Genomic DNA, 23,701 nt, shown 5'->3' with positions numbered 1-23,701 from the left:
TCGTGCTTGCGTAAAAATTTTCTAGCTCCACCAGTTTATCACTGTGTTTTTTGGGACTCGTGGTAATACGGGGCCTTGTGCGGCATGTAAGCACGATGACGTTTATTATCAAACGTTGCGCGGACACTTGTCGTCGTTCATTTCTATTTATAATCTATAATATAACGAGTGAATAAATCATTGCGAGAATGATGATTTTACCATATTATATATCCTATGTTTATGTTAAACATCAAGGTGTGTACGTAATACGTGTACAACTATATGTATGTACATATAGGTATACATAACGTCTTTCGTCACGTAACCTTCGCTGCTAAATTCTAGGACAAGTGCGTTCGTCGTTCGTTACTCACCAATTTCTATAAACGCGGCGGATTGGCCGAAAAATATTTTACTCAACGCGTAATATTTCCGCGATCTACTCTTACTGCTTTTCACCGTGGCGTTAATTCTTCGGATTATTCTCAACGACCGTTTTAGACATTTGCTTGGATAGTCGTACATGCTCGGTTTATCGCTGCGATTTATAAGGGAAGAGAGGAGAGATTTTCTTATCTTCTCACGGAGTCGCGGGAAATATAGAAACAAATAAATAGAAACTCGTTGGAAAATCTTGGAAATTGACGTATGTATAATCCTTGGTTATTTCGGGTTTCTTCGTAATTCGCCAGCTTTCACGGCCGGTTTGTATGTATAATAATTACGCTAATAAAACGCGGAGCGTTTATGAAGTACGTGTACCGAAAATTCATGCAACGTATACATAATATTAACGTGTATTATCGTAATATCGTGGAAAATGTAATAATAATATAACGGTACATCTTAGAACTTGTAATAACTGGGATATATTTTTTTTAGACTTTTTGTTTTTCTTTCTAATAACGCTAAATACCAGTGAAATTCTTCAAACATATGAAAGGCAACACCGGCCGTATAACTTGGGACATATCAGAGTATGTAAAATAAGCTCGTATAATTTTTCCGAACCACCCATGCGTTAAGTATTTTTGAAAATAAGAAAGCGTAAAATGTGGGCTAAGATTTTTCTTTTATCATAAAACGATTACAAATATTTATTTCATCTCTGCGAACGATATTATTCTGTCCATGTCAAAACTCATTCGAAACTGCAAGGTTGAAGTCGTTAACGTCATCGTAACGAAACGTTGAAAAAAAATCACTGCTTTCTTATTTACTACAATGATTTTGAAGGAACCAAGATCGCAAAATATGATTATGTTTTGTTTTATTATGATTTTTCTAAATTTCAAACAGTTCCAAAATCGCGAAGTAACGGTTTTTCCTCAGCACGAATCGTTACGCTAAAGTTACTAACTTCAACATGATTCGAATCTCGTCATTCATATTATTAACCCGGTACCTGTGATTGATTCTCCGACCGCTTTTTATCTTGTTGGTGAAAAAAAACCAACGAAACAAAAAAAAAAGAAAAAATCCCTAGGGATTTTCTTCGGGCTTTTTCTGAGACACCGAAAAGAATGAAATTATTAACGTTATAATATCGCAATTTTATGAATGTCCGAAATGCGTTGAGTTATATAAATAAGGCGCAAAACTAATTCATGTTTCAAAATTCGGCCAAAAGTCACTACAAAATTGGAGAATAGTGACTTTTTAGCGCCACCACCCCAATGTTTCGTCCCGCTAACGTTACTAACTTCAGCATCGTAGGCAACCGCGAGATTCGAATTAGCAGTCAGACGTTCTAATGTTCATTCGAGTAAGGTAGTAAAGTCCGAAAAACAAAATTTAGTGAAATACCTTGAACCATCGATACGTTCATAGAATTATGAGGATAAGATCAAACTCTATGTTTCTATTTCCAAAATGTTTGACACGTTTGGCTGCTAACTCTGAAAGCCGCTAGTTTCAGCTTCATCGGGATTCGTGGGGCGGCGATTCTCAGAACGAAGAACGCAGGCGCTGCTCTCGCCACTTCCAAACCAATTTCTCAGGCAGCTTACAATGGAGCTTCTCTCTTTTTGCGCTGCCGGCTCATCGTCAGTAGTAGATCTCTCGACCCGCGGCTGGACCGCCGGATCTACATTATCGATCTCTTACTCCTCGATCGCGTCGCGCGAATTAATCATACCACGAATTTCATTGACGCAATAATCGCTGTGCAATAGGCGTTTTCTGGAAAAAATAAAATAATAATAAGAATAATAATAATAATAGTAACTCTGACGCTAAACAAAACGTTACGAATTTTTATTCCACTAGTTTATGCAGTTTCCAAAACATAAGGATGACGATATGATATTTCGAACGGTGTAGAAAAATATTACACCGAAAACACCGAGTGTTTTCACCTAGTGGGAGTTTTTTTTTCTCGAATACTGGTGTATTTTTATTTATATTTCCAATAATTTTACTTCCTGGTGTAGGTAAATCTTCGTTTTCCTAATGAGAACTCCGACAACTTACGACTTGAAACGCGCCTGGGATCAGAGCCCCGTCGAATTTTATTGCGGTAAATTGATGGATTGTTTGTGGTTTTTCTTTAACCACTTGTTATTAATTTTGCCTATTAATCGGGTGAATATTTTCTGCTTTGCATCGATGATGTATGACGCGCGCGTATAATGTGTAAAGCTGAAGAGAACAAACAACTGAAACCGGACCCTCTTTCGCATTTGCGCAGCGAATTTCTTCGCACACAACACAAACAGGATGAAAAGAGAGAGAATACTTGACCTCCTACGGTTCAAGGGATACCTGCCAAGGATGTTCGTTTCAAGCCGAGAGCGAGCGGCTCTCAGATCGTGAAGGAATATTTAAATTTCGCGGTTCGACACGCGAAAATCTAATCTACGTTACGATATGTATTCGTTAGATGTAATTTAGAAGGGGCAAGGTTGATTTCTCAATTCCTGATTGTGCAAAAAAATAATCTAGAGACAAATGCTTTTGCGGATCGGTAAAATATAGAGTATTGAAGAATCGGGCTGAAGTTTATAAGGTTTAATGCATATTTGGAAACAGTCGTTGTTTTGCAACTTTAGGATTACTTGAAATTTGGTAAATGGTTAATACAGCATCGAGAAACTGAGATTTTGTATAATAATTTTTGTTTCCAACGTTTCGATACATTTAATGTTACCGGGTAACTTCAGCCTCGTATATTGAACAACGTTTTCGAAAGCGTAATAATTCACCGTCGCGAATCTATTGGAGGATAGAATTTATTATGATCAGCATGTTGGAAACAGCGACGTTGCAACGTTTGTTTTCACAACAATATTTGGGTGCAATAAGCCATGTTTTGCGATCAATTGGATTGGGATGCTCGATATTGAAACGAGTCGCGCTATGTCTGTGAGTCAGAAATTCAAAATTACACCGGACAGCCATAGCGGTTGGGCTTGTGCTATTCTCGGAATCTAAACCAGTAGTCACTCGCGAAAATATTTTGTCGTTTTCTAGTGTGCGAATTTTCTATCCTTGTACATACCATTGCCCTCTGCAGAGGTGTTTTCAAACTTTTTTCACATAAAGCGACACCTAATTCGATCGCGAATCTCTCCCAAAATGCAGGAACACTCCAAAGAGACGTTTTTCAAGTTTCTTTCTCAATGAGCAATAGAAAATTTAAGTAATATTAATATTGTTGCAGTGATGGAAATATCTTACAAGTTACTATTTACTGTAATTATAGTTCTCCATGCTTAATTTTCTGGTTATTGCAACATCAAATCTATCTTGCTTTAGTCTGTTAGAACGTTTCAGTTGAATAAACCCTTATCATCTATTTATTGTTCAATTAATTAACACAAATCCATCGCAATGTTTACTAGAAAATGTAATACGAGTGACCGTTATCGAAAAGAATATTAAGTCTTATTGAATTTTCTGGTTGAAACAACAAAACTCATTTTCATTTTGTACCCAGAGATGTATTTTTCGATTTTCGTGCTTAGTCAACTTTTATAACAAGATAGTATTTTATGGTTTTGGAGTTGCTGATAACGAATCTGAAATCGAATTTAAAAAATTCAAAATGGCGGATCCTATATCGCAGACGAAAATTTCAAATTTGATCGCATCCGGTCAAAAAACTATATGCAGGGGTTATCGGGGTTGTTGATTGGTTTCGACATACTGAATTTTCAAAATCTGATTTCAGATTCGTAATCGGTGACCCCAAAAACCCCTCAACAGTGTTTTTTCTCCGGATTCGATTAAATTTGTAATTTTGGTCCGCCATATTTGATCCGCCATTTTGAGTTTTAAAATCCGATTTCCGATTCGTCGCCAACGACCGTAAAAACTTGTAATTTATAGAGGTGTGACTTTCCCGGAAATGAATTATTCCTTCAATTTTCACGATTTCTGTCAATCAATTTGGTTTCTAACAATATTAATTTACATTATATCGCAATAATTACTCTCGAGAATTGAAAACTTATTTTAGTATACTGTCGCAGATAGCAATAAACCGCAAAGAAATATATCTTCAAAGTTCTCTAAGTATACAAAAAATAGGTTGTAAAATAGGTGCTTAGAATACTTACCACTATGACTCAAAGGGTTAATAACCGCATAGTAACCACAGCTGGAAATTTACTCATCTCGTACCTTATAATGCATTCATGAATATCTTGCAGCCTCGACGCAGGTGGTTCTGACGGTGCAACAGAAGCCCTCGACGGGATTGCAGTCCCCCTTGACCGCACACCAGATCCAAAGGCCAGTCAGCTTGTCGGGCTGCGGTACAGGCATGGTGTCTTTGCCTTCGCCCCCGACGTCGACACCGCTTCATCGTGCTTGGACGGCCCCCGCACCCTGCGGAGCCGCCCCTTCGACGGCCCGGATAACGGGCCCCCAACCCGTTGACGTAAGTCCCAAATCGCGCGGTGACTATCGATCGAAATCTGAGCCGACCGCGAGCGCCATCGGGCACCTTCTTCAAAGAAATCTTCTTCACCCCGCGACCATAGCATCACCTTCTACTTCTTCTTCTTCTTCTGTTTCCGATCCCATATCGTATATTTCACTAACACAACGGTCACCGAACGCTTCTAGCTCACCGTTGAAACCACGAAACGTAAGACCACTGCACCATACCTATAATACTTATTTTATTTTCTTCCAATTATACCTTTTTAGCTTATTATTTTTATGTTGAACAGTCTTTTTCGCTGTGTTCCATTCATGCCGCAAATATTTTCATCTCGAAATAACCTAGTCTTTTCAAGGTATTTCGATATTGAATATTTGATACAGTTGGCCTGCTGTTAAATTATTTTTTACTCACATCCTTTATTTGTTTGATTTTGTCCTGTTCTTTATTACATTTCTTTTCTTTTTCCAACCTACGTATAATACGTAATGCTTTTTCTTTTATTACAGCATATTAACATATTGTATGCTTTTACTTTTTCTACATATTTTCCTTTATATTCAGATATTATTTTAATGTTTACGTACTGCGACGAATCAGACGATTATTGTATCAGTTGTCATTCGAACGGATCAATTGTAGGAATAGTTTTTTCGTTTGTTTGCTTTTTTGTTTATTTATTCTTTGCACATGGACTAACTCACTACTGGACAACCTTCTAGTGACAACTGTAACTAATTTTATCTCAGTAAAAACGACTAATTGTCATTCTTTGAATTCATCCGACTGATTTTCGTTGAAAGATAAGATAAATCGATAGTTCAACACCGAGAAAAAAAAATTTAACTCTGATTGAAATAAATGCCGGAATTAGGAGAACCGTTGAACCACCATGGAGAAATGTAGATCTTGAAAATTTATAGCACGAGAAATTACGGCAGCTGGAAACACAGCGGGTAAACACCTTCCAGCAAATGCTGGAAACAGAACAACAATATCTTCAAATGTTACGTGACAATTTGGCAAAGGCTGGAGCCGGAGGAGGAGGAGAAAACAACGTTGCTACTTGGCAAACCGAGCTTGTCGGCGCCGAAAGGCGGGTTCGCACCCTTCAGGACCAGCTAACAGCAATAACGAACAACGGTCAGGTGCGTTCCTGGTTTTTGCATATTTTTTCTTATTAATTCTTGAAAAAACAGAACACATTTTAACTCAGTAATTAATACGCTTCGCTCTGGACTACGTACATGGAAAAGAAGGTTTTTCCATTTTCATTTTGTTTTCCAATATAACTAGAAATTATTTAAATTTCTGCCCCGTATTTCAAACGACGAAAGCTGCTTCTTGTAAATAAATAAATGTACATAGGTTCGGAGCTACATGCTCCTTAACACTAACTCAGAGAAGCTTGGATAAAAATTTATCTTTCACGTGGTTTAATCGAACGATTGAGAGACGAATTTTTAAAGTTTAAAGAAACAATGACTCGTAATCCTCGCCTCACTTGTTTGGTCGGTCAAAGATTTTTATACGCGTATAAATATATATACTTGAAAATTTCATACACACGTTATAAATAAATATTATGCAACGTGCGAGTGATTTATTTTTCATGCGAAACAAGGGTGTGAGATTGTCTCTGTATACGTAGCTAGGCTTTTGGCTAACCTCGCCTAACAGCTTTTTGTTGTGTCTCTATTACAGCTTTACTCGTTGGTAACAAACACTCCGCCTTCCCCAAACCGTTACTCACCTCCCAGCGACGTGCCGCCACCTTTACCCTCCCGGAAATCCCTCTCCGTGCAAAATCTCGCCCCTCCTCCGCTTCCTCCCAGACCTACACCAATGTCAAATACCCACAACACTGTCCAGTCGGACCTGGAGCGACATCAGCTGACCCATTTAACGCCCCCCGCCAACAGTCACGGTATACCTACCTCTGTAAGTAGCCACCTAATCACCTAATCAATCCAGACTTTCGTCGACTCTCTGCCGAACCGTGATTAAATTTTATTACAGATGGAAGTTTTCATCATTTCATCCATATATTTTATTACCACCGTTTAAACAGTCATTTTTAATCGGAGAGTTTTTCATACAACGTCAGGTGTTGCCCACCACTTTTGTCTCGTGTCGTTCAAACGATACTTTGTATTCTCATTAAATATCGCTTTATAACACGTTATCGCTTATCATTTCTACATTTCCTAACATTGATCTGCAATAATTTTTTCTCATTGAAGCGAAGCTATCGGGTGGATTAAATTGTACGCTTTATATCGCTTTACATCGTATACTTTATACATATGTACATACGTCATGTGTTTAAAACTTGCTACTCATCTTTTGCAACAGGGGACGGGCAGGAACTCTATTTTAATTTTAGCATTGTTGAGCTTGGCCTCTTTTCACACCTGTTCTTTTTCCATTTTGATACGATCTGAAATATTGCCTCGCCACGAGTTTCTAAAGTTCGATAAATCCAGTTGACATGGTAAATAATAGCAAATATTAAACCCTTTTCAACAGGATAAGTCCTTGTCTTACTTTCGTTAAGTCTAAATAGAATGGTGCAACGTTTCGTGATTTCAATCTGCGCGCCTATTCTTCCCATTGCCCCTCTGCCCTTTTTCCCCAAGTCGCAAGGATCGCGGTAAATCTATGTATAATTTGTAAATAATGCAAACTAACTTTTTTATCATTTCCAAATGTATTTCATTCAAGACAACAATTTCACCGGCAAACATTTGCAATACAGTGTAACATTGTATCCAGGCATTTTAATGAACTGATTTATTCATGTGTCTACAGTTTTCTCAGGGTGCCAATCTCGGCTCTGCTGCACTAAATAAACATCAACGAACCAAGTCCAGCCCTGAGCAACTCGACAAAACGTACCTTCCGGCTCTGTCTCCTGCCGAAGCCAGTCGACGTCTCATCGCTTCCGAATCTATGAACGATCTGTCACGATCGAAATTTGGCCGACATAGTGGCATCGATTTGGACGATCCACCTCGTATTACACCGCCAGGCACTCCGCCACCTCCTTATCCTCAGTCCTCCGGATCGACCTCTGATCACGGATCCTCGACGATAAACGATGTGCGTAAGAAGAAAATAAAATAAACTGGTCAATTTAGGGTGTCCAGTGACCGGAAAAATACGAGCATTTTCAAGTCCTGTGTTGTTGGACACCGTGGTCATGTTTGGGTCTTATTTCTCTTCGAACGACGTTACTAATTCTTGTTCTATTCATATTGTTTTTCGTGCAGAGCATCGGCGAAAGTTTTGTAACAGTTTCGCCTGTCAAACAAGCTGTACTAAATGAGAACAGCCCTGGTTTACCGCCGATTCAGCAGCCAATCATGTCCATGGAGGATGACGATATGAGCGACCAAGAAGTGGTGAGTGGAGTTGCGCTTTCCATGACTTTTCTTCTCGTGCTGATTTTTTCAAGCATTAACTTTATATTACTTTTATCCAGGGCCAACTCGAAGATCATGGTCCTTTCAAGTCCCTCTCGAGACTCTGGGAGCATCACGCCCATCTCGCTGTTTTTATCAACTACGTTCTCTCCAACAGCGATCCTTCCAGCCTGGTGAGTTGTTTGCACGATATTTTGATGTTTCATCGGTTTTTTTGATTTTTGATTTCGAATAAAATTTACGAACAACGTAAATCTGTTTCAACAACAAAACACGGTAAATATTTCAATTTTTATTCATACCGAACCATTTATTTCACAGTTATTCTACCTAATAACAGACTTGTACAAGGAGGGAAATGCCAAAGAGATGAGAAAGTGGGCCTACGAAATACACTCGAGCTTTCTGGTACCCGGTGCGGTAAGTTATTCGAAAACTATTATACCTGAATAAATTTCTTACAAACATACTGTAGCTGATTTCAATCAATCACGTACGCTTTGATTAATTTTTCAGCCTCTGAGATTGAATAATGTTGACGAAAATGTGGCGAGGGAGATAGACGACGTTTTATTAAAAGAATCTGACAAAGAGGAAATATTGCGAAAGGTGACTCATTGCTTTAATTTTTAATCAAATACTTGTATTTTCTTCCTACACTCGTTAAATTTTGATTTGAATGAACTAAAGCAACGTCACATCATTTTTTACCACAGATATTCTGGAAAGCGAGAGCTCGAGCAAAAGAAGAACTAAACGAACAGCTGGCAGATTTTCAACAGAAACGAACCGCCGGATTGGGAACTTTGTTCGGACCAAGCGATGCTCAGCTGGACGAAAGTACAAACGATAAAACGAGAGAGGCGCAGGTCATCGACACCTTCCTTTTGCCAAAAATGGAGCCCTACCTGTGAGTGTGGCCGGTAATTTTGTTAGCCCAGCTTCGTGTTACTAAAATTGAGTTGTCTCGACATTTGTGTACCTAAAATTTCACAGGGAAGACACTGAGAAGGAGCGGGACGATTCTCGCGAGTTCACAACGGCCGCGGGTCTCGCTACCATATTGACGAAAATCTTCCAAGTACGAGCCGCCACTTTAGATCGATTTCCAACCTTCGTTTCCAAAGACAAGTCGAACTTCAAGGCCCGGCTTCTCACTGGGAAAACGAGGAAACTCACCGTTCGGGGACACCACTTTGTCGTTCATCAGTACTTTACAGTCACGTATTGCAATCACTGTCAACTTATTATTTGGGGAGTCGGTCCTCAGGGTTATCAGTGCAGCGGTGAGTCGAACGGATTCTCTTGCATCCCAAAGTTGTAATCATTTATTTCTATAATTGTGTTCATCCCTTTGCAGATTGCTCGCTCAACGTGCATCGTCAGTGCGTTCATGTCGTCGACGAAAATTGTCCGGGTCCCTTGGTGGTCAGGAAAGAAAAAGGTGATCGCATCAGTAAATTTATGGGCATAATTCGACCTGAGCGAAAACCACCATCGTCGCATCATCATCTCTCCCAGCATTTTTCACACAATCGTAAGAATGGTTTTTTCTCTCCATCCTGACACATGCTCGCGTTATGAAACAGTATTCGACAAACGATTTTATTTAGCATTTATCGAAAGATCTCATTCACTGTCGAGAATAGAGAATATCTAACGAAAAGTGTTGAAAAAAAAAACATTGAATAAGCTAGTGTATTTTTGTTTCTAGTCGATCGAATTAAAAAATCCGAAGACGACAGCGGAGTTCTGACGGATGGCGAAAACGGTGAGTTATTGGTCGACGGTTTTCTCGTCTCTCTGAACGTAAGACATGCGAATCTCCTCAAAGAATTGAGATGCAACGTGTGACGTACATAATCGAGATCTAGCCTATTTTTGTCAATTTGCGAACACATCATTAAGACTTACTCAACTTGCTTAACTCTCTTATCTCTGCAAAAGTATAAAGTATACAGATAAGCTTATCTTTGCGGTCGTCAGAACGTCGGGGGAAAAAATCCCCAATCCCGATAGATCGAATATCGGCAGTATAACGCGTATCACCTTGTTGGTGACGATGAGGTTGCCGTCAGCTGTTAGTGGAACAGAAATATTGGACAGTAATTGTCGTCATGCGGCATTTGCCATCTTGCTACAAACACTGCATACCATTAAAGTACAATAAATTATCACGGAAATATGCCGAAAAAGTGAAATGGTTCATCTATCTCGAAGGTCAGTCGGTTAAATATTTAATCAGCTTTGCACAGTCCTGCGTGTATGTACAATTAATTATTCTGTCCTCAACACACACTCTTTATCTATCTAACTAGTTATCAGCTTCGACCCGCTGCGAATATGTATGAAACATTGAAATAATAAGTTTTACGAATATCCCATTCATTTTCATGTTTGGCAAAAAATAGTTTAATCCTTGTTTACTACTTTTAACTTCGTTTCCGGCTAACGCATTCATCGCGATTCATTATTTTCGAAATAAACTTTCGATATTTGTCTGTGGGTGAGCATTATTATTGCCTCTCTATTGCGCGTCGTTATTTACCAGTGTTTGTATATTTCTCGATATGTTTTCGGTTAGATCACGTATCGGTAATGCGGCAGGGAGCCGGCAACACGCTTTGGTTCAATGCCAACGTCTGCATGCATCCACAGTCTCGCCTCGTACAAGAAATTCGAGACTTGCTACCGTTGCTGCACTTGGGAATTTAAATTAACATTTGCCAAACCTATTACACGTGCTCCTTTTGCACGTGCGAAAATAAACGATTGGTTTCTCACCGGACACACAAAACACAAAAGCTCGCAGGCATTTTCGAATATAATAACAAACTGGTTATACGAACGCGTTATAGACGAAGAAAATAGAAAGAATAAGCTCTGATTGAAGATTCGTCAGGTATAATCTTATAATCAATTAATATTCCACTTGGAGTGTTTTCTAAAAAATTTATACGCAAAGCAAAAGCTGTGTTCCGATTTTAAGCAAAGCAATAATTTAATGTTCATCAAGTCTTTGCCAACTTTGACCGTATTCTTCGTTACAATATCTGACTTTTAATTTCTTTTTCGTGTTGGGAAAAAATACAACATTTTCTATGTGTTCAATTATAGTGAGAAAATATAATATATAGAGTGAATTGCTAACGCCTGCATGGTCAGTTATCCGCTAAAATTTAACGCGCATGCGCTACGAATCGAGAGCAACTGTTTACCAGAGTGACCAACTGTCTCTAACCTAAAAAAATTTGATTGTTATCGGTGGCAGTTATGCTCGATTCACAAGGGTGAAAAATGTTGAGGCTACAGACAGTTGGTCACCCTGGTAAAGATTTAATCTCGATTTGCAGCGCGTGCGCATTAAATTTTAACAGAGGACCAGTCATGCAGTCGTTAAAAATCCACTCTATACATACCTACGTATTACATTTTCTGCGGAAGCGTTACGTGTATCTATAAATTCGCAAATGTATCAGAAATGCGGCCGATTCACTGAGGTCATATTTGCAGTGATGACCGAGTGCATAACACAAGAAGATAAGAACGACCGCGCCGACGATGAGTAAAGAAAGATCTTGAAAGAAAGCGGGGAAATTATGCGATATTGTTAGTGCGCGTGCAGCACGTATAATGAAATGATTATTCACTTCTTTTTTTTTTCTTTTTTCCCTTTCTTTCTTTCATTCTTGAATGTATCGTACACCTATGCATACGTATTCTGATCAAGACATTTATATACAATAATGTCTAATCAAGCCGCATCCTGTGGTGCCTTTGGTAGGAGAGTCGGGACTTCAAGTTCTAGATACGGTAAAAAGAATGAGAAAATGGGGCGGGGGGAAAAGTAAAGTAAGAGAAATATTTATTTCTTTTTATCTAAATCACTCGGACATTAACGTGAACGACGATTTTCAGTGTCGCACGAATTACGCCTGACCCATGTCTGACTTATACGCGTGTACGGATGAGTATTTTCATAATACCGAGGGCGTTACACTTGTCGGTGTATCTTCCACGTGACCGGGAGGTTCGGCGGATGGAAGAATATACTATATATAAACAGTGATTATTTTTAATCCCTCTCTCGTGGACGTCCGTATGCCTGCAACGCTTCTATACTCTTCGAAATGCTGGGGGAGCTTCGAACTTTCGAAAATAGTGCACCCGCGGCTATATAACGAAATTCCTCCTACGGATACACGAATTCCGGTGGGCAACGCGACGACTCGTTTCGTTAAATCCGCCCGATACGAGGTGCTGGAATTTCGGAGAGACAGAGGGACAGAAAGAGAAGAAAACTAGACAAAAAATTTCCCCCAACTCGGAGCATTTTTCTATAGACTTATACGTAAGTTGCACGCTTTCAGAATCGCTGTGTAACGACTCGATTCTCTTCGTAGTCGATTTCGAAGTGTCTAAATTTTTTTCAACGACAGCAGTCGAGCTTCGATAAAGCCGAACGAGAAAAACCGAACAATGAGAATTCAATATTTGTCTCCTAAGATTTGGAAAAATCGAGATACATCTGATTTCAATTTCTTTTTTCCACCGTCTAGTCTTGTTTCACGACTGCAGCTGCTTCGCTGTACTGGAACGGGAAAAAAGAACACGATCATGCGTGTAATAATACGCGCAGAATTTTAATTATCGCGCAGCAGATCGCCAACGTTTCACGAGTATTAAACACGCGTTAAGAACACACCGGTTTGCGTCGTTGTCGTCGTTTCCTGTTCGCTGTTGTTAACACAGCCGAGATACGATAGTGTTCGAATATATGTAAGTTTGTACGCGTGTGTTGAATGTGCGGTAGGGACGGAGCAAAGCCTTGTCGTTCTTTCGTGGTTTCAGTCAGTCAGTCAGTCAGTCAGTCAGTCAGTATGTCCGTTTTCAAAGCGATAAACGTACCGTACCTTCTTTTACACCGTGACTCTGTCTAGTTATTATTTCTTAGTTATTAGTTAAATTTTCAAAGCAATCGCGTCAGCAAATCGTCTTCGTCCGATATCTCCGAGTTTTGACAAAGAAGAAAGTTTTAGACGAAAATTTTAATCCGTCAGTGATATGTACGTACATACATGTATACATATATATATGTAAGCGAGTTAGAACTGTTAAGTGCTTGCGAAATACTCGCACTAAGAAACAGTGATTAATTTATCGTTTCAACGTGGTTTCGTACTTTACGACGTTTAATAAAAATATCGATATGTCTTTACCAACAATTCAGTGACGGGGTAATTTTCACTATAAAAAGATAAAAATTAAATGAAATAAGAGGGACAGAAAATAATTATTACGTGTTTGATTTAGACACGGATCGACGGGGAAAAATGGAACAGTGACAAACGGGGTTCTTCCAATGTGTGAAAAAAATTAAATAAAAATCCAATTTTATTCGCGATTTGAATTTCTCGCGACAGGAGATAATAATATCAAAATTACATATAAATATATGTATATATATATATATATATATATTTTTTTTCATCTTCTCATTCATGGAAAATAACCAAAAATCAACGTATACGTTGAACACTTTGGCGAATATTTTACACGATATCTGTCAAAAACCGCGTATATTTGTTGCGCAATCGGGGGGTTGGCACGTGGCTGCAATACTGGAAAACCGGAAACGTCGAAAGACTGAAAACCCCGAAGGGGCGTGAAAATCAGGAAGAAACATTACCGTCGAAGATCGTCGAGGTCGGAAATAACGCAGGGAGTACGAGGGAAACAAGGGAGAGAGAAAGAGAGAATAGGAATAAATAAATAGATATACAGGAACGTGGAGGAGAAGAGAGGGAGAGACAGAGAGACACAGATGTTGGAGATAGAATTACGAAGAGGAGTAGGAGAAGGAATCGGCGGGGGAAAACTGGAAGAAGAGGAGAACCGAATGAGAGTGGGAAAAACTTTGGATATGTCTCCCCACCCCCGAAACAACGTCGTTACCGGCACTTCCTCTTCATCTTCTTCTCCGTCTTCATCTTCCTCACCCCTTATTAGCGGCTTCAGTCCGTTCAGAATATCATCGGAGAGCTACATGAGAAAATTTTCCCGCAAGTCGCCAAAGATCGATGGTATATATATATATATATATACATTTATATATATATAATATATATATATATATATACATACATATATATGTACCGTTAATGTTAACAGTCAAACACCGCACTGCGTTATTTTTCTTTCTTCTTTTTGTTACTGTTTATTTTTTATTTTATTTTTTTTACTTTCTTTCCTTTTTCATTGCCGTAAATCAATCTACCCCAGGGACTAATAAAACTCTTCCATTCGTCGTATCGCATTCTTGTTCTTCTCTCTTCCCTTTGGTGTTTTTTTTTTTTTTTTTTTTTCTTCTCCTTCGTTTTGTGCCGCGAATTTATATTCCATTCTTTCTCGTATCTACGCCAGGGCTAGCTTCTTTGTTTATCTCTATTCTTCGCGTGTTTATCGTTTCGCGTTTTTTGAGACTCACTGCGATGTATTGTGTATATTTTACATACAGGGTGTCCCAATTTAAATGACGCATTGCGTTTTCAACCGATCTGATTAATTGTTCAATTGGAAAATGTTTCATTCAATAGTTGTACGGTTCAGAGTGGGACGCGTGAAAAATTTTTAATGGAATAAGAATATTTGAGTTGAAACAAAAGTGTGTGATTCCATTAAAAATAAATAAGAAAAAAAAAAACTGGTCCATCCTCCGCGGCATCAACAGTTATTGAATCATTAGGTCGGCTGAAAACGTAACGCATCTTTTAAATTGGCACACCCTGTACGTATTTGTATATACGAAGAGATGTGTATTGCAAGACTAATTCGCGGAAAGATAAATGAGCGAGAACTCGAGAGAAGAATAAATAAAGAAGAAAGAGAGAGATGAAAAGTAAAAGACACATGCTGGTGATAATATGGAAGAGTATAATTAGACCTGGTCGTTGGGAAATAATATAAACAATAAAAGCAAATATGTATGATAAAATGAAATGGAAAACGTGAAATCGTTATGTAAATAAACACGAAAAAACTAAACGTCAACAGCTAAACCCGAGGAGGAGAAAAGTGTCTTTGGAATCGTGAAACTTCCGTCCGAAATATTGACAGGAGTTAACGAGAGAATATCAAGAGAAACTCTTCAGGTTGTCGGCATTACGGATAGCAAAGTTATATCGCCGACTAGCGCAACGACAAGGGATAACAATAAAGTGGTAAAAATATCCAAGGCTAAGACCAAGGCTAAGTCCAAGTCAAAGTCAAAGTCCCTGAAGAGTTCGAGGTCCTCGTCGCTGTACAGCAAAAATTCAATCGCCGGCAGAGTTTGGGAGAGATTAGGAGCCGTGAGGAAGACGAGAAGCGCCGGTGACATCGCCGATGCGGAGGAGGATAGCGAAATTGTTATTTGTTTCGACAAAATTATACCACCACCCCCTTCGCCTTCTTCGTCCGTCGCCAAGGAGGAGGAAAAATTGAGACAAGGTTTTTTTCTTAGGATTTTTTTACTTTCAAGGGTTGGTTGAAAAGAAAAGAGATGAGGGAAAATTGAGATCGTGTGAATGTGACGTTAGAAACGATAAGAATTTGATTATAGTGTTTTTTGAAAGTATTGTCGTCGTTTTGTAATTCGGGAATAAGGAATACGAGGTAATGTTTTTTTTTTACAGTTTGCAAATTCTTCAAAATTGGGGCTGGGGTTAAAGGTCAGAAGTTGGAAAGTACCCAAAGCACCTAATTCCGAATTGTTTGGGTAAAGAAATCGAACTCTGGAGAAACGACAAAGTTTCGAATGGTCGAAAAGCCGATGGCTCAAAGTTCCGAAATGGAACGTTTCGAACATTCAAGTTTCGATGCAGTAAAATTTCGACAAATTAAAATATATTCGCACAGCGTGGTTTGCTCGACGAGTGGGTGTAAAAAATTGAAAAAACCGAAAATACAAAGCACTAAAATTTCACCGAGCCAGAAATTCACGGAACTGAAAATCTTCGATCATTCGGAATATTGACGTTTCGGACAATCGAAGTTTCTCATTTTCGCACTTTCGGAACTTTGATTTTTCGTCAAAGTTTGATTTCCTTACTTAAACTTTCGCCAAAAAAAATTTGCAACTCTTGAAATTTGTTATTTCAACCCCGCACCCCGGAGTGGTGTAAAAAAAAAAAAAAAAAAAAAAATGAAGAATAAAGAAATAAAAAAAATTCACGCGAAGCGATGAAGCATGTTTTTATTTTGAATTTTCTTCGCAATGTCGTGACGAATTTGTTGATTTTTATCATACAGCGAATTTTGATTCATGACTTTATTTCTGTATTTCTTTTTTCTTTTTTTTTTTTTTTTTTCCTCTTTACTGATTATAAATCATGCCTTTATACTACAAGGAAACCAGCGATTAAAAACCAACAATACGTATGAATTTATTTATGTACGTGTATAACAATTTACGGTATATATGCAATATATATATGTATATACACACACATACGATATATATACGCGTATGTAATGAAATGATACGAACCAAGGCGTCGGACGTGTGATTCGTCAGGGGCGTTGAATAATGTGACGGTTATATTATAAATATAGAAGGATGAAGAAGGAGAATGAGAAAAGAATAAAGATTGATCAGTTTTTCAGCTGACGTTCTCACTCTCAGCTACATATTTTTATTTTTTTTTTTTATGTATGTATATGCGTGCCAGCTTAAAATGCTTCTATTTATGTAACAAACAAAAAAAAAAAAAACGTAATTATGTAATAAGTTACACGCGATAGATTCTTCTCTCGAGTTTATAGAATGATCGGCCCTGCAATTGGTAATTGAATCATTATGATAAATCTCTTATAAATCGTAAAATGAAAATTGTTTCAGTTACTCCGTATCCCCAAAGTTTTGGGACATTTTTTGTTTTTTTTTTTTTTTTTTTCCCTCATCGCATTACGCGTAACTTCAAGTCTGTATAATTTTTTTATATTTCATTAGTCGATGGGGTTTTCATTTTACAGCAAGATAGCGATTATTATTATTATTGTTGTTGTTCTTGGCCCCCCCCCCCAGGAATCAATTCGGAAATTTTCACCACGTATTAGCTGCATAAAAAGCTGCATACACTTAGATTGTTTTAAATTGACAAACATTATACACAATACATATATTCTTTGTTATCTAAATTTTTGACGAAACTAATTCAGAGAGAGAGAGAGAGAGAGAGAGTAAAAAATTGAACATGCGGTGATATTCTGAAAAAGTTTTTGAACGCCTGATTTTTTTTTTTTTTTTCTCTATTTTCTATTCTAATTTATTCATTCATTGATCAAAAATTGAACGAAACAAGAAAGAAAGAAGCTGACGGAATATAGCGTGTTATAAAAGAATGTAAAAAGATGACGAAATGAAAAAAAGAAGGCAATGAAATGTAAGAGCTTCGAAAAAAAAAAAAAAAAAAAAATAGAGAGAGAGAGAGAGAGAGAGAGAACTCGAGGCAAGAGAAACCCTGTAAAATGTTAAAAATAAATAATCGATAAGTGCAGGTATGTTTAATACCACGTGTTAAATGTAAACAGAAATCTATTTTGAAACGTCAACAAGCCGCGGGGAATATCTATATAATCTAAGGTCTATAAAAGTCTACCAGCGACTGACTGACTGACTGACTGACTGCAAAACTCCGGAAAACGGGATGAATGAAAAGAGTCGCCTGCCTGCCTGCCCGGCACGGTGATGATGAATAATTATAGGATACGGAAATCCCATACAAGTCGAGAAGTCCTTCAATCATCAATTACGCTGTCCGCGTTTCATACCGACTGGAACGAAAATAAATGACGAGAAAACATTGAAAGGGGTAAAGAAAATAATACGCCTCGCGCAAATTGCGAAATTATGGTCCGGATGCATTCCTGAAGGTGTAATAATTTCTTCGCGGTGTGAGGAGGAGGGGGGAGGGATGCAAATGTCGCGGTATTTTCAAATTTTATTGTCGTTGCAGCTCTGTAAAGTTTGACGCGATACTGTTATTATATTATATATATATATATATATATATATATATGCAGGGTGAAAAACGGATGTGCGGAATGCAGAAGTAGACCGCAGGAAGGAAGAGAGATTAGATGTGCTTCCGTGGATCGCAGCCTCTTCGTATAATATAAAACCGTTTCACATTTATTCTAAACATATTCACTGAGAAAAATTTCATTTCTCACGGTAACTGGATAAATTCGGTGAAACAGGCATCGTTGAAAAAACTGTTTGAATATTGTTGGAATTTTTAGTATTGTTATTTTTTTATTTAAACGAGGCTTTAACGTCAATTTATCGTTGCACGAGCGTTAAGTTTTCGCAACAGTTGCAAAAATATCTAGCAACAGCGATCGTGATGAGAAAGAATAGCAACGGATACTAGACTCTTTTGTTACAGCTGGAAAACTAATTTTCATTTTCTACCTGGAACTATATTTGTCAATTATGAATAAAAAAGAAAAACTCTTTACATCCCAAAAAAAAAATTCAAAATTGCTAATAAATTTTGTCAAGTCATCCCGATCGCTGGTTGTATGTTTATAATAAAATACCGCGAGTCCTGCAGGGATCGGGGATATTCTTCGAGTTATTATTCATCCGCGACGGTTTTTCCCCGCAGCAGGAAACGACGATTACGATGAAACGGAGTCAGCGAGAACGGCCATAAAATAGCAACGCGGTTCTTTCATGCACGTAAGCTTCGGCGCCTTCGTATAAAACGATTCCACGGTAATATTGCCCGTCTATATTTAGAAAGACGGTCTTGCGCTAGCTCGCCTCTTGTTAGAATGTATGTTGTATGTACGTCGATCGGCGTCCCGACGCCCCCAACCTTCCTCAAACTTGTGTAGTACGATAACTCTCTCATTGGAAACGACCTCGTGATTGAAAAATATTCGAAACAAGGTGGCTAATGGTTTGGTTTTTATTCCTTTATTTTCTTTCAAGACAATTAATCGAGAAAGCTGTAAAAAAAAAGAAAGAAAAGAAAAAAATTGATTTTTCACCAATAATTTTCGAGCCAGAACCTTTAAACGCTTATCGGAGCGGTATTAATTATCTTTTTTACACTCACCCTCGATTTTCCTCACACTTTTACAGTCTTCGTTCGTTCGTTTTGCAAATTTTCAGATTTTTCCTTATCGACAAGAAATAAACGACAATGCGAGTGAATTTTATCCTTATAAATTGACGCTCGCTTCTCGACCTGGAAATCCGAAAAACTTGGAATGATCGTGAATTTTTGTCGGATAAATCGCGGAAAAGTCTGGGATTTTTATTTATTTTTTTTCTTGTATTTTGGGGGAAAAAAAAAAAAAAAACTGCGATATTCGAAACTCGCAACTTTTACATCGTTCCGTATGTTACGGTTTCAGTGAATTATGCACAATGCGTGATTTAGTTTTGAATGAAAAATTTCAATATCTAAGAAGCGAAGTAAAAAACTTAAAAATTAAGCGAACATCGGATACAATCAAAAAATTATGGGTGACTCTGTAACGTGTATTATGTAAATTTTCTACTATGATCGGTAAAAAATCTTTACCGAATCGCATGGTAACAAACAATAACGCTTGATACAGGTAATTAAAAATAAAAAAAAAAAAAGATGAAAGAATAATATTGATTGTTCGGTTTTGAAAAACGAGCGAACGTCCATGTACGTTACAGGCGATGGAAAAGCCTTTGAGAGTATAAATAAATCAATCGATTCCAACTTCCATTTCGCGAATTATTAAAAGGACGAATGGCTTTGGGGCTGTAAACTTCTCCACGTTTCAATAATATATCCGTATGGATAGATAACGCACTCGCGTTTCGGTTACGAACGATCGAGATAAAAAACTACTCAATACGCCTTAGCTGCTGTTGTATTTGAGGATGCCCGATATCGCTTCGGTATCTTCGAATTTCGAGTGTGCTTTTAGCCCGAGCCTCTGCCTCCCATTATAATATACGAGCCTCTCTATATCGTCCCGTTTCTCTTATCCGCATCCCCTCGTATTTTTCCGAGTGTTTTATGCTTACCTACCTGTAATAATACGGTTAGAAAATACAACGCGCAATTTAATTACGATACTATTACTTATTACGTTACGCACGTGCGATGTGTAATAACAATAACACGATAGGTTTCGCGATTAACAGTGACCATAATTTGGCAATGAAATCTCAGGGTTGATATACATCCGTTGAAATATTATTTAAACGCAACAAACATGTTCGGTTGATTTTATAAAACGCAGGAAGCAAAATGTTTCGGTAACGCCTGAGAAAAGGTTTCGCATCGGAATCCCATAGATTTTGTTCCGATTGCGAAATCAGTTCTGCAAAGTGAAATCATTTCGTAAGGATTATAAAATTATTGTTTAATCGTTGTGACTGATAAAATTATCGTTTTATTCTAATTTATGCTGCACGAATTGAGCGCCACGTCGAACAATGAGTAAGAAATATGCCGTTGCGAATTGACAGGTCGATTCAACGATGTTGGATCACGAATGATTTTGTTCTGCCGATTATACCGGACGGATGCCCGAAACCCCTGCCAATAATTGCTAATCTTACTTCTCTTGCGAGAAAGGATTTTTAACGCGTTACGCAAAGTATTTTGCCACTTCGACAAAAATTCTTACATATTAACGACGTAAAGTGTTATTTGATAGCGTTAATCAATTAGTAGCTCTCACGATTTCGTCAATTTTACTAATCCTTATCCACCGAATAGATTTCGTGAACTGTAGGAAGCGATTTAGTTTAATCTACCGGAGGATATTCAACATTTTGATAATACAATGGGAAAAGTATCGTTTCATTAAATTGTCTGAATTAAAATCGAGATTTCCTATCCATAAGTATATATATTTTCTGTGCAATATAAATTTTTTTTTTTTTTAGCAATTTTGAAACAACTACTTTACATTAACTTTGGTATTTACAATAAAATATTGCGTTCCCACGAGAAACTATTCTACAAATTGCGTTTGCGAATTGATTTTTTTTTTTTTTTTTTCCTCAAGTAAAAACTTTTCTCCGATCGCAAAATTTCCAATTTTTATACGATGTTAATCGTCACCTCGTTTCTATTTAGGAGATCACCGAGGCGGTGGATTCGGAACCGGAAGCGCTGGCGGTAACAGCGAACGAGGACGAGGCGGTTCCGGTTACGGAACGGGGGCGGAACACGCCGAAAGTATGGACGACCCTTCGTCGAGGGAAGACATCGCGGAAATGTACGCAAACCTTGAGACCCGATATGTAAAATTAATTGCAAACTCTTGCTGAAACTAATCTTCGACGCACTGAGAAAAATTTCGTTCCTCACAGTTGATGTAGAAAATTCTGATAAAATTTTCAGAAAATTTGAAACTAAATTATTCCACAATTAGATAACTATTTTACGTTCAATGCGATTATGCTCTGCCAACGTTGCATTTTTTGAACATGTCAACTTTGAATCGGGTTTTTTTTTTTTTTTTTTTTTTTTCCCTGAACATACTTTTTCAAGTTAATACGAAATTTTCGTTTCATCAATATCAAATTATCGTTATAAAAGGATGATAATAGTACAAACTAAATTATTGTTTTTTTTTTTTTTTTACCCGGAACTGTACTTTTTGGTTGGAGAAAAAAAAAAAACAAGAAGAAGAAATAAAGAAAAAAAGTTAAAAACCGTATATTAACTGCAACCGGAAATTTCTCTCCGTGCAATTCTGCGGCTCGATCGATCACAGCTTTTGCACTTATACATATATATATATATATAAATATAAATATATATAAAATCAATAGAAACGAAACGCAAATTGTGCTCGATAAATTTTTTTTTATTTTTTCTACTTTTGCAAAATTATTTCCTCGTATTTGTCGACCGTATGTACTTGTAGTAGATATATATATATATATATATATATATATGTGTGTGTGTGTGTGTATGTATATATTAATTTATGTATTAATTTATACGCTTTTGGTATTGCGATTACTTAGGTTGCAGCAAAATATTCCCAGTAAGCCAAAGACATCAACTATAAACAGGTCTGAAAGTTACAAGGAGCAGCGGTTACACCATAAGGTAATAAAAAAAAAAAAAGAAAAAAAAAAAAATGAAACGTCACCTGCGTTAACGACGGAAAAATTTCACAAAAACGGCACCGACGTGAATTCGATAACTTTTTTCAATCGTTGATCGGTATCGATTACATTCAATACGATTCGACTGTACGCGAATTAGTCAACGATTTGACATTTAACGAACGCGTGCGTCTTATCGCATATCTTGTTTTTTTTTTTTTTTTTATATATTTACTTATATATATATATATATAATCGGCGGAGCAACAGGTGGTTGATTTGTTTACCGGTACGCTTCTCGTTGCGCGTATCAGAGGTCTTGTATACCTGTGTCAAGTTTCGGACCAATTAGCAATTTGATCATTCGAATCGACCCCTTAAATTCCTCGTTCGCTTACACAATTACACCCGACGGCGAAAAGGACGAAAGAATAACAAAGAATCGTGTCGCGTGATTGCTCTTAAATTTAATGCCGTTTTTTTGTTTTTGTTTTCTTTCAGTTTTCTCTTTCTACATTTTTCTGTTGTTACAAAATTTTTTTTTTTTCGTTTCACATCGTTTTTTCAACTCACTCGCGTTGATTCTAAAATAAATCGTCTTACATTCCGAATTATAGGTCGTTTTTCGATCTTATAACCTCCGCCATTTTACTTTTTTTTTCTTTTTTTTTTCATCATTATCACTATTATTATCAAAAGATGGAACAAAAATTCACTGCAATTCTCTATTTCAGCGACATCAGCGTGAGAAACGGAAAACCAGCGACCCGAATCTCTCCAAGACAAAGTGAGTCTTCTTTTTCTTTCATTCTTTACAATTATTCCATAAGTTGTATTATTTTTTTTGTTTTCTCCGTCTTTTTTTTTTCGCTTGCGTACTCTTGATCCCATTTATCATCGTTCTTGCTGTTATTGTTACTGTTTAAACTTATTTGTAATCGTGACTCTTGTCCGATGAATTGTAATTTTTTTTTTTTTTTTTTTTTTTTTTTCTCACCAAGGGTCAAAGAATTTGCAAACTCATTGTCGGTTGAATGAACGTAAAAAAGAGTGTGTAAAAGAGAGTCGAAAGAGATGGAGAGGGAGTGATAAAAAGAGAGACGAAATGTCTTCGCATATCATATCCCCTAAGTCACAGTGAAACATACAATATGTATATTGTATAATTAGACGCAATTAACGTCAATTGCTACGCACATATATAACGCGTATACAAGTTATGTGTACGTTACATGTACATTTACATACGTAAGTAAAGAAAACTGCTGTGGAATTCGGCATTGTAATCGGCTTATTCGGCAC

The 23,701-nt window shown here is 37.4% G+C and overlaps 1 protein-coding gene across 8 annotated transcripts in view; it reads left to right on the top strand.

The window, feature by feature from the left end:
• The window catches only part of LOC124186522 (rho guanine nucleotide exchange factor 11), a 42,252-nt gene that overhangs the window by 8,744 nt on the left and 9,807 nt on the right, over positions 1-23,701 (top strand). For 5 of the 8 annotated variants that reach the window (XM_046578302.1, XM_046578299.1, XM_046578301.1 and 2 more), the window contains 15 exons: positions 4,635-4,864; positions 5,794-6,018; positions 6,575-6,811; positions 7,682-7,972; positions 8,143-8,274; positions 8,355-8,468; positions 8,617-8,715; positions 8,812-8,904; positions 9,012-9,205; positions 9,292-9,581; positions 9,656-9,832; positions 10,010-10,066; positions 21,417-21,558; positions 22,316-22,400; positions 23,134-23,186. In XM_046578302.1, coding sequence (XP_046434258.1) covers positions 4,635-4,864; positions 5,794-6,018; positions 6,575-6,811; positions 7,682-7,972; positions 8,143-8,274; positions 8,355-8,468; positions 8,617-8,715; positions 8,812-8,904; positions 9,012-9,205; positions 9,292-9,581; positions 9,656-9,832; positions 10,010-10,066; positions 21,417-21,558; positions 22,316-22,400; positions 23,134-23,186 — 2,419 coding nt within the window. Of the gene's footprint in view, positions 1-2,376; positions 2,501-4,634; positions 4,865-5,793; positions 6,019-6,574; positions 6,812-7,681; positions 7,973-8,142; positions 8,275-8,354; positions 8,469-8,616; positions 8,716-8,811; positions 8,905-9,011; positions 9,206-9,291; positions 9,582-9,655; positions 9,833-10,009; positions 10,067-21,416; positions 21,559-22,315; positions 22,401-23,133; positions 23,187-23,701 lie in introns of those variants that run through there. The other 3 variants (XM_046578303.1, XM_046578304.1, XM_046578306.1) reach the window with 3 other exon arrangements.

Source organism: Neodiprion fabricii, chromosome 7 (assembly GCF_021155785.1).
Source record: "Neodiprion fabricii isolate iyNeoFabr1 chromosome 7, iyNeoFabr1.1, whole genome shotgun sequence".
Lineage (NCBI taxonomy): Eukaryota > Metazoa > Arthropoda > Insecta > Hymenoptera > Diprionidae > Neodiprion > Neodiprion fabricii.
Note: the sequence above shows the minus strand (reverse complement) of the source record. Positions and strands in the feature narration are given on the sequence as shown.